The sequence below is a fragment of the Grammomys surdaster genome, unplaced genomic scaffold (genome assembly GCF_004785775.1).
Source record: "Grammomys surdaster isolate TR1022 unplaced genomic scaffold, NIH_TR_1.0 140, whole genome shotgun sequence".
In the NCBI taxonomy this organism is placed as follows: domain Eukaryota; kingdom Metazoa; phylum Chordata; class Mammalia; order Rodentia; family Muridae; genus Grammomys; species Grammomys surdaster.
The window spans coordinates 4,296,683-4,308,688 of record NW_021604598.1 but is presented as its reverse complement, the minus strand read 5'-3'; the positions used below and the strand labels follow the sequence as shown (position 1 = coordinate 4,308,688).

General features: G+C 40.7%; 1 protein-coding gene across 1 annotated transcript in view; it reads right to left on the bottom strand.

Moving 5' to 3' along the window:
- Bmper (BMP binding endothelial regulator) overlaps positions 1-12,006 on the bottom strand; it is a 258,960-nt gene that overhangs the window by 113,138 nt on the left and 133,816 nt on the right. Inside the window, exon 7 of the mRNA XM_028763767.1 lies at positions 5,413-5,512. Coding sequence (XP_028619600.1) covers positions 5,413-5,512 — 100 coding nt within the window. The remainder of the gene's footprint in view (positions 1-5,412; positions 5,513-12,006) is intronic.

The following is a 12,006-nucleotide window of genomic DNA, read 5'->3' as shown; positions in this document are numbered from 1 at the left end:
AGGGAGGAAGGGAGGGAGGGAGGGAGGGAGGGAGGGAGGGAGGGAAAACCATTAGCTGAATCACATGGATTGACCATTAAATTACTAAGATTACCAAGGCACATCTTAGTTTTAGAACACTATAGTATAAGAAACATCTCTAACAAGTTTTAAAAATATTTAGTACATTAACGATGTTAATAATTTTTTACTAATTGAACATTAGTTCTATCAGCCCATCAGAGATATGTTTCTACCCTTGAGAAGCAAAGTAAAACTCTGCTTCTGTGAAGTAGTTTTATAATTATGCCCATACTTTATATGTACCTCAGGAATTTCACAACTGAACACAAACATGGCCAAAGTCAGACAATTACAATCAATCAATCAATCAATCAATCAATTCCTATAGATTTCAGTACTCTATTTGTGTTTTCATTCAATTCTAGAAAATTTTAACCTTCCCTTTGTTTTTCCACCACTCAATTTCAGTTACTTAGCTCTCATAAGTTTGTATACTTTCTGTTGTTTCTGTTGTTGGTGATATCCAGCAGATACCATCACTTGTGGGAAGAGGCATCCCAAAGAATGGGAGGAAATCTTTCCCAGCCGTATATTTCACAAAGAATTAGTATCTACAAGATATGAATAACTCAAAATAATTAATATCAAGAACAAAGCAACTCAATTAAAAAATGGGGAATGGAGCTAAACAGAAAGTTCTCAAGTGATGATATATGAATGGTTAAGAAATATGTTTTAAAATGTTCAAAATCTTTAGCCAGTAGGGAAATGCAAATTTAAACTGCTTTTATATTCCATCCTATCTCAGCCAGAGTGACTAAGATCAAGCAAACAAACAACAGCAGAAACAAAGGAATAATAATAATTAATAATAATAAACAGGGACAAGTTCTGTCTTGGCTGTAAGGAAAAGGGAACAGTTACTCACTGCTGGTGGGAATGCAAGCTGCTGCATCTATTATGCAAATAAGTTTGGAAGTTCCTCAAAAAGCTGAAAACAGATCTATCATATGGTCAACTCAGGTATATTCCAAAAGTAATTCTTATCCTAATATAACAATACTTGCTTATTCATAGTCATTACTACTCTATTCATAATGGCCATAGAAAAGAGATAGACTACCCATTCGTTAATTCATCAACTAATAAATGGATATAGAAAATGTGGGATTTTACACAGTGGAATACTATTCAGTTGTTAACAAAAATGAAATTTTAAAGCAAATGGATGAAGCTGGAAAGTATCATTCTCAATGAGATAACCCAGACCCAGAAAGCCAAAGGTCTCCTAATTTCTCTCATAGGTTCATGCTAGTTTTGAGTCTTCCAATACTTACATCCCATGTGGAAGGACACAGCATTTTTAAAAATTACTAAGGGGCAATAGTGTGGGACTTTCAAGTGGATAGAGACAGAACACATTGGTACTAACTTATTCTGATGAGTTCAAAGCATTAAAAGGAAATAATGGAAAGGAAGGGGTTAAATTGGAGTAGTGGAGGGGGAAGGCAGTAAATATAGGGAGGAAATAATAGCACAAAATTATTATGAAAAAGTCATATGGAAATCTACCTCTTTATACACACACACACAAACACAGACACACAGAAGAGCGAGAGGATTTACCGTATTATCAAAAATAATACCTCTATTATATACTAAAGACTAACAAAATAAAAAAAAAAAACATTGCCAAGAATGAGTTACTTATTGTGGAGTTGTTGGCTGCTGAGGTCTCAGGCCTATAACCCACACCTAAGCAGTACAGGCTATTGATTACCAGTGTTCCTCTGGAACTTGAGGGCTATTGTTGAAGGCACCATAGCCTTGAGTCATGAAACATGAAAAAGCAAGCTAGTGCTGACTTGGAAGTGTTGTTCGTACTTGTTAGCTTTGTGCTGGAAGGTGCTATACACATTACCAGAGGAGAAAGCTCATCATCACTCTTACCCAGCTGTGAAGATGGCAAGCTACATTAATGACTGGCCTGACAAGACATGCCCAGTGGAGCAGTATTGTTATGGACATTGTGGAAGTAACCAACCACATTCTGACTCAATTTTTGTCATACTCTACAAGATGAACTTCATAACTAGCACCATTATCAAGCCAAAAACCCATGGCTAGACAGGTCATAGGTCATAGAGGAATGTTTAGTATTATTATTTTGCTAAAGTGTGTTAAGTAGACTTCTAATGAGCAATCAGGATGCCTATACATCAATGCATCTGACAACCCTCATCAGTAAAACTTCTATCTGCAGTCGATAATGATTAGCCGAGACCCACACCAGCCAAAGCCCAGAAACTGAGAGACTCTGGGGTGATCAGCTGGATGTGAGACATGTATACTATACTCCTCCTCCCAAGGCTCAGAGCTCGTTTCAGAAGAGGGAACAGACAGAGTGTAAAAAGCAGGGGGTGGGTGACTATAGGAAAATACTGTCTCATGGAACGTCACGAAGTTGCCAATGAGATCTCAGCAGGTGTGACAGCATACACAAGGCCTGTGCAAGCCCACGCTACACACACAATCCCAGCATGGAAGTGGGAGTTGGATGTAAAATCCCACCCTAAGCTGAAGACTTATTGGGATTTGTTAGCTGTTGGGAAGAGAGTCGGTTTTCTCTAAGAGTGTAACCACACATCCAAGAACATTTGGGGGTTTATTTTGTTTTTTGTTATTTTCTTTTGGTTTGGTTTGGTTTGGTTTGGACATGAAATTGAGTATATGGGGAAGATGAGATTTGTTCTGGGAAGAGTTGTAGAAGGTGGGTGAATAGGAACAAAATATACTGAAAACCATTCTTAAATAACTAATAAAAATTTAAAAACAGATACAAAGCTCTATGAAGAGCTAAGCATGGTAATACACATGTATAGTCCTAGTACTTAGGAGGCAGAGACAAGAAGAACACAAGTTCAGTACCAGCCTGGGCTATATGGCAAGACTCTGTCTCAAAAATAAATAATATTATATATTGCTTATATGTGGAATCTTCCTTATTCATCAATTACAATACCTCTTATTCATGGCTGGAGTCTACATTTCCTCACCAGAGGTCCTTCCATCTCTTAGGATACATAGCACTTTGCAATCATTGCACAGCCTTTTGCTTACTATTATTACTCTACCCAATACTATTACATCAATGGACAGATTGCTGAGGGAGCAGAGCACACACGATGGAAGGCTCCATGAATTGATTGATTCCTGAACAGCCGTTACAAGTTATTTCCTAAATTAGATGTGACCACTGCCTTAAATTACCCTCCACAAAAATGCAAACTATATCTAGAATTATGGATATAAATCTTAGCAAAGTGCCTGTCTCTTATCGAAGCTCCCAGCAGATGGCAGATGATAACTATTAGATTTGTTAGTGGTGATGTAATTTCAGTTCTATCCTGGGCTATGCTATATGAAGAGGTGTCTTAGGTACTGACTGTTCTGTGTATCCTGATCTTTAATGGGATGCTCCATTGAGAATAAGCCAAGGGGGGAAGGAAATTCTGTAATCCAAGTGGCAGAGGTATTCCACACACAGGCATCCTGGTAAAGAGAAAAATCTAAGAGCAAGTCAGTATCCAAGCAGCCAGAAGTGGAATTTCATTAAGTTTTCAGCAACCAGAAAGTTTCCTGGTGTTTTCCTTTATCTGTTTTGTTGCTTTTGTTGTTGAGAGGTTATGTTTCTTCTCACCAGAAAGGAACACAAAATCTCCCTTTAATCCCATACTCATCATGGCCCAACACAAAACATCCTAGGGAGTGGTTCAGAGGCTGGCTGGACAGCTTGATTTAAGCCATTTCTGTATCATTCCACTCTGGTTTAGCACAAATTTAAAATAGGTCTCGCTTGGCAGAATTATGATCTTTACATTTCCCAAAATTTACTGTTCTTTTTGTAGTCTATCCTAAAAACACAAGTGAACAGTAAAATGTGTACCAAATACAACAGCCATTGCTCATGTGAGAAACTTCGAACAAGACTCAGCACACCAACAGCATTTTCCTCAAAGCTTTAATCAGTGTTATCTATCTACAAGGCCATCTCCAATCACCTCTTCCTCTTTGATGAGCTCCCATTTAGATGCCATGGGTTCCACCATGCCCTCAGCTTGGCAGCATCTACTACACTGGTTTCAATTCAGGGCAGCACATGTGGACAAACAATAAGTAAAATGCAAGTACATGAAAATGTGTTTAACCCAGTGCATTTAGCAAGTCCCTCTTGTTCTTCTAATTGTGCCATATTTGCTTAAAAGTATGTGTTCGTGCATGAAATAGAAAGTCAGGTATTGTTAGATGAAATTGCAGTAGGATTCCGGAAAAGAGGGGAAAACAGTGTAACACAAATGTCTTTATTTGGCAGTTTGGTTGTAGAAAGAAGATAAACTAAAGGTGTGATACTCTGTGAAGGGAGGAAATAAGTCAGTAAAAGCAAACTGTGGATGAGAGGAGAGAGCTCCAAAGGGGGTAAAGGTTGAGTGGCCAGGGGCTGAAGCCAAATCAAAAAGACAATCAGTGAAAATCTCCCAAAGACAAAACAATTAAGGCCTTCTGAGAACTAGGAAGCTTAGAATTCCATTTTAGGATATTCATTCTACATCTCTGCAAAACAACCCAACTTGCTGGCTGCAAACCTTCATTGAAATGTGCTCCCCAAGCCTTGATTCAATTGTACCCTAGGATACAAAGATTGCTGGAGGCAGTAATAAGAGAAAACAATGCCTGAAACCATAACAAAATAATACAGAGATCCAGAGAAGCAATCAATGAAATTCAAGCCAGAGGTGACCAGGTTCCCTAAGCGTCTCTTCAGATTAGAGAAATACCTTCTTTTAAGAGAATTAAAATTAGTAAGTGTGCCTGTGCTGCGTGTGAGAGATCTGGTTTCAGTAGCTATGTCTTGCAGCTTCTCCAGAAGATTCAATGATAAAAAACCATATAAGCTATGTGCAGTACCTGGTCTATCGTAAAGGCTCAACAGATACTCCCTTCCCATTATGCATCAATGCTCTTCATTCCAAGCTTCTCACTTCCTGGCATCCTATTCTTCTGGGCACTTTTGGCTTTCAGGTAATTTCAGCCTCCAGTCTTCCATACATTTACTTCAAAATGCCTTTACTACATGCTCCCAACAGTCATGTGTCCAGCTAGTCTCTTCAGCACCATTCTCAACCCACCAGACACTAGCCAGATTGTAGCTGCACGCCATGCTCTAGAAATGATGGAAGCCAATGATGGAAGCCGAGAGCTTCTGAGCAGACCTCAGGTAAAGCCAAGGCTTATTCACACAGTTAGAAGGAGCAGTCATCTCTATCAGGTCACGACTCAACACACACATACACTTGGCAGAAGCTTGGAGAAGAAATGACATTGTTCTTCAATCTGAAAACTGTCACTCACCCAAGCATTTGGGGCAGCACTGTCCTGAGGGTGTGTGACTAAGGTGCTGGGGACAAGAGAGAATGGGACAGACTTCTCTCACGCACTGTGTCCTGCCTCCCTAAGAAAAGAGAGAGAAAAAAAGCATATTTAGAAAAGTCAGTGCACATAGGTGATACAACTAAGAAGTCAAGAACAAACACAAGGCCTTTCTTTAGGATTTGGTCCCTGTACTGACTGTTCAGTGTGAGCCTGGGATTTTCCTCCCAAGCATCTCTTTCATCTTTCCTGTAGGCCTTACAGATCGCAGCTATGAAATGATGACCCTCAGCTACATGGCTGCAGGCAGCATCCTTTCCAAGTCCCCACACATTTGTCTCCATCACTTCCTTTCTCAAGCCTTGCTTTGGCATACACTTATGGTAACCAACTGTCTCTGTTTTCTAGGATACAAAACTTCAGTTTAAAGTAAAGCGTAAAACAAAGATAACAACAAAAAGAAGCCACCAATGCAAGTGAGTCCAGGATGTGGGAACTGTTCTGATGGTTACTACCTCTTGTCACCCATCCCCTAACTAAACAAAGGGGTCCTAATTGATGAGATTTTTAAAAATCTCACTGATCCCATCTTTCTGCAGACATCTTCCTGTAGTAAGTGTCCACCATCAGCCTTAGCTTTCAGATGTTGGAAGATGGCCCAAAGAGAGTTTGAAGAGAGGACCTGCTAAAGGTGGAGGCTCTGGAAGTCAGTGTGCAGGAGGATCATTTCACCACTTGATGAACACTCACAAAATCTGGCTTCACTAATGGTTGTAGGGTTGTAATGGTTGATACAGGAAGGGCTGGCAGATCCTCTGAGGCCTATAGTGGAAGTTTTGAAAGCTTTGGATATTGTGGGTATTTCATCCTTTGATCTCAAGAACCCCTTCCTTATCCCTGACACTCCTTCTCAACTTTTTAACCCACAACCCTCCCCATTTCTCTGCCTATCAGTCTCTATGTTTCTTCTAGAAGGCAGAGATATAGACTCCTCCCATCACTCTGGATCATGGTCTCTCAGTGAGCTATAACTGAATGTCCAGAAAGCTAGAACATGAAGAAATACAGTGATTCCCGGTTAGTTCACATCTACAACCCCGCAAGGCTGGCATTCAGACTGTCCTAATGCAATACAAATCCCTAAATGAACTTTATGAATAAAGTCTTATTTTTCAGGTGTTAACTAAATTTGGTAAATAGATCAGCAGGTGCCAAGTCCTTTGCTTGGCTGCTAAGAGAGATCTTAGACAGGGATGATGAAGAAATGAAGAAATGGTAGATAGATGAACATCCTGACACAGAAAAGCTGGAACCAGGTTATCTAGGCTCTAGAAGAATGGTGTGTTTATTTTATATAGTTGAGTAGGCAAGTAGGGTTACTGCATATAGCTGAACAGGGAGATGGCGTTATTATAGATAAACAAGGAGGCATGTTTATGGCATATAGCTGGATCAAGCAGACAAGTTTGACTAGTCTCAGTAGGAGCAGTCTCTGTAGAGGAGCAATCTTCAGGCCATAAATATTCCAGGGCAGAAAGCCACAAAAGACATTTTTCTGCATACACTATTAATACCCTCATACAAACAAGAAGGAAAGGCTTTGCTAATTCCTAATAAACCTCAACCCCATCCCACTCCTACGAGTGGGGGTAGGGTAACACTTTACCATTCCTCAATGGCTCTGAGGCTCTGGGGTCCTTAGCATGGCTACGTCCTGGACATTCTCCCAGAACTTCAGTTACTCAGAACTTCCTCTACTCCCTGAGACTGGGTTCTCTTGGTTTTGAGCTAGAGAACTAACTAATGTACTTACAGCTGCCTATTGCCTCAGATGGAGTGCTCATATCTCAAGAGGCCTTAGCAAAAGAGAAATGTAGGCCTCAAAGAGCCCTGGTCCTTTGAAGGGAAGATCAAGTTGTCAGCATTTCCTTTTACCCTCCCTAGACCTGTCGGCATGAGTAGAAAGCATTCTTAGCTTTGGATGTGGGGATCCTTTTGCAGTGACCTCTTCCCACCCTATCCTTCCCTATTCTTTCTGTGTTCCCTAATTGTTCCAGTCATTTTTATTATTACTGTTTATTTGTTTGTTTGTTTGTTTGTTTAGTGGAGAAAATAATAGGAGAAGTCATGTTAAGTCTTCTTAAAGATTTGTTATTTTTAACCCTCTTTAATGTTGGATTGTTCCCTAAACTAATACAAAACATTAAGAAAAAAAAAACAAACCACAAAAATACACTCCTGTTTTTATATTGTTTCCAGATTAAGAATCATTAAAATATCTCCCAAGAGCTGTAGCTTGTTCTGAGAATTCTCTCTCAACTCTGCATAAACCTGAACTTAGAAATCTGTCATCGGACCTCAGAGGTGGGTAACATGATTCTGGGCAAGCCCCTGACATGGCCCCAGCTTATACGTAAGACACAGAGGCTACGTCTGGAGGGAGGATAGGACAGTGCTGACCTTTGCTTTTGATTTCTAAGAAATTCATCTGTGAGTAATTTCTTAAACTCTCAATTTCTGTCTGCACAGGGCTGTCTATGCGCTGGCCTCCCTTAGGTGCGCAGACAGCACAGGCTTTTCATTGATAGCCTCTGTTCTTGTTGGATCAGCATCTATTTTTAAAGTATATTTTAAAATTAAAAGTTTTAAAATATTGCATAATTGCTAAAAGTTAACGTGTCCAACACTTTGCAATGCTGGCAGAAGATTATGTGTGCACCAGTAACTTCCCTTGCTGTAAGGTCAAAGAGCAAATTTTGCATAGCTAATACAACTGCACTTTGTGTCTCCCTAGAGTCTGTTAAAGTAACTTGAACTCCTGTCTGGGTTTGCTGGCTTAGTCAAGTTTTATTTTGTTTGGGTTGCAGTTCTATGGCACAGCCCAAGTCCCCAGGCTGATTCCAGTTACTACCTCCAAAGAAAGTGCCAGCCCTTGCTAGGAACACAGTTGCAGCTCACAACCTGTTTCTACAGTTTTAGCTCAGAGGAGATTCTGGTGGAACTACAGCCTGTGGTTAAGCAACACACTAACCGGGTTAAAACAGCAGAAGTAAACATTTCTATGGCATGAACATATGCTACGGCAATACATTGTTTGTTTGTTTATTTGTTTGTTTGTAGTACATCCAGACTTCAGTTTCCCCTTATTGTTCTACACCTAGTTCCCACACACACACTTCCCCTCTCCCCCAGATATACTTCTCCATTGCCTGTCAGAAAAGGACAGGCCTCCACAGGAGATCAACTGGCCACAGCAGAACAAGATACAAGAAGGCATACACCCTCATATCAGGACTAGGTGAGGCAGCTCAGCAGGAGGAAAAGGGTCCAAGATCAGGCAAAAGAGTCAGAGACACATACCCCCTACTCCTACTGTTATGGTGTCTCAAAGAATACCAAGCTAACAATAACATACATAGAGGAGCTAACTCAGACCCATGCAGGCTCCATTATTGCCGCTTCAGTCTCTGTGAGCTCCTATGAGGCCTGTTAAGTTGATTCTATGGGTCATGTTCTCCTGGTGTTCTCAGCCTCTCTATCTCCTATAACTTCTTCCCCTTCTTCTGCCAGTTTTCCTGAACCCCAAGGGGAAGTAACTGATGGAGAACTCCAGTTTAGGCTCTCTCTCTCTCTCTCTCTCTCTCTCTCTCTCTCTCTCTCTCTCTCTCTCCCTAATGTTTGGCTCAATTTTGTTTTCTTGACTTTGACTCTCTCCCACTCACCAGTCCTAGATAGATTCACATATAAAGGACTCCTCTTCAGGAGCTATCCATCATTCCATCATTCTACCATATACTTGTTTAAGACTACCATATATAAGCTCAGGGTATAGCTATAGAAATAATAAACAACTTCATATCTTTATGGAACCTTCATTACCAGTTAGCACATTCTCATCCTTGCTAAGGCTGGGAATGGCTCCCATTTAAAATAGTACCAAGTTCAACCTAATCTAATCAAAAGGCAATGTAGAAGTCACACATCTACCAAGCCTTGCTTCCTTTGGCTCTCAACAAACATTTCCAGAACCCCTAGAAAAGGCATGGTCACATGGCTGATTTTTAATCAATGAAAATAATATAAAATATTTATAGGTCTGATTAACAAAAGTTCCTCCCATAATCTCTTGTCTTTCACTTTTCTCTCTACTGTTTGGCTGACCAGTGGGATGGAGTTTAGAGAAAGTCTGAGTACATGGTCACCCTATGTGACCTCAGACAGTAGCACTAAATTAAGAAGAGCAGGAAATAAATTTTATTGCATCATTGGGAATATGGAGATGAATCAGAACTTTACTCCAGCATGAGCTTACCTTGCAAAGGTACCTTAAAATCTTAAAATCAGTTTCTTCAATAAATTCCAGCATAAAAGTAGGGTTTCAATGTCTCTTAATTCTTTGCTATCCACAAATGCATGCCTTGTCTTTCATCTTCTTGATACATACATGTTTTCCTCCAACCCCTGTTATCAATTCCTATTGAAATCCTACTTTAGCTAACATAAAAAATCAAGTCTTTTTTTCCTTGCTTAGGTCTCTGGAACCTTCCATCCTCAGGAATGTCCCCCTTCCCCTTATTTCTGTTTTATCATTTATTCTTCTCTCATTGGGGCACACATAATTTTTTATACAAATATAGAAGCTTTGTCTCACAAGGTGATATAGTTCTGCATCAGTGAAAGACTTTCGTTGGAGCAGGTACCAGTTCTGTGTGCCTGATGCCCTACAGAAGGGTGAAAGTTTGAGGAAAACCCTATGAAAAAGCTGTTCAGTGAGAAGAACCTTCCCACACAATTAGCTCCAGATTAGATCTCTGTTCTCTTAGGGACTGCTGTGAGATGCTAATGAACGAACTGCCAGAACTCAGGTGGTCTCTGTCCACTTACCTTCATGTGTTAACTACTAACTAAATGCTCATGGATGCTGATATAGCCAAGACCAATATTCAGCATCAAGAGCTGCTGAGACAATTCCTTTCAAGCAACTGAAAGTCTGGTTTTATAATTTAGTCAAGAAGGTCAGAGTCTCTCTGCATTCTGAGTCTAACCCTATACCTTTCCTTGACAACAGCAAACTTGTTTTCTACAGATGGCAATTTGTGATAACTCCATAACCAAGTACTTCTCTGACAACAGCACTTTTAAACAAGGACTTGAAACCTACCTCGTGTCTATTATCTATGCTTCTGTATTTGGGTTAGCTGATGGAATCAGTAACACAATTGCTTTGAGTCAAGGTTTACACTGAAGCAGTGCTTTTGCTGCATAATAAAAATCTGTCTTCCTGAATGAGGCGATGAATGCAAGATGATAAAACCACAGCCATGTGCACATGGGCTGCTTTTGCAACCCCCAAGGACCCATAGAGAACTGGAGGGCTGGAACCTATCCTGTAGTATATGACTGTCATGGCATTGCTTCCCTGATCAGGATTTAGAGCCTGGCTGCCTGACTAGAAGCTGGAAGCAGTTTTTAAAAATCTTTCCAGTGTGTGGTAGATTGTAGCTTGGTTGATAAGTAGTTATAATGAATCAGTTAGACCCTACCAGTTTCTTGAGAGATTTTTCCCTATACCCAGTTCTTTGAAAGGAATAGAGTTGATACGGAGATGGTGAGAAGAGGGAAGAGATTACATGAAGGTCAGTAAAGAAATGATCTTGAGTGATAAATGTTCATATGTGGTCCCCAATTCTTACACCATCACAGCCTGTGGCACAAAGCCAACTGGTAGGCAAAGCAACTGTCCTGAATTATAAACTGGATCAAAACACTGCACAGAAAGAAAAGGATTAACCTAGCCATGCTTCTCATTGTTCTAGAACCTAATTGCAGAAAACATTCAAAGCATGACATGTCCCAAGGTAAAGGCCTCTATGTTTAGTGTGTTGTATTCATTTCCCACAAGAGGAACAACAACAATGAACAAGCCGGTCAAAAAAGGTACAGAAAGCAGTGTAGACTGTTGGGCTGAGGGAGCAGAAACGGGCAGTATAGAAAAGATATCACACACACACTAGGTAGTTGTGACAAGCCCAGGTTGAGCAAGGCTCCATAACTGGTACTGTTATCACTCTAGCAAAGACATGTAGGTAAGCTGCCATTACCCTGCAGTAAAAACTGAATAATTAAACTTAATTAACTTGGAGAAACTTGCCCCCCAACAAACCATGAGACAAAGATGAAATGTAAATTCTATTCTAACATCCAAATTGAGTAATTTCCATCAGATCTTAAAAGTTGTAACCTACCTTCTGCCCCTGCCTGGTCCTCTGGGCTGGAGCAGACACAGAGTCGGTCTGCTCCCGTCCTGTTGAGAAACTGAATCCTGAGTCATCCAAGAGCCACTGCACTCAGAGCAGCTGGTAAGAACTCCATCTCACTCCCTAAACCCCAGAGATAGATCGGGGAGCCAGGGACATCCAGGGCACAGCAGCTACCCAAACCCCACCCCTCCGGAATTCCACTTCCCTTCTGCCCCTGCCTGGTCCTCTGGGCTGGAGCAGACACAGAGTTGGTCTGCTCCTGTCCTGTGGAGAAACTGAATCCTGAGTCATCCAGGAGCCACTGCACTCAGAGCAG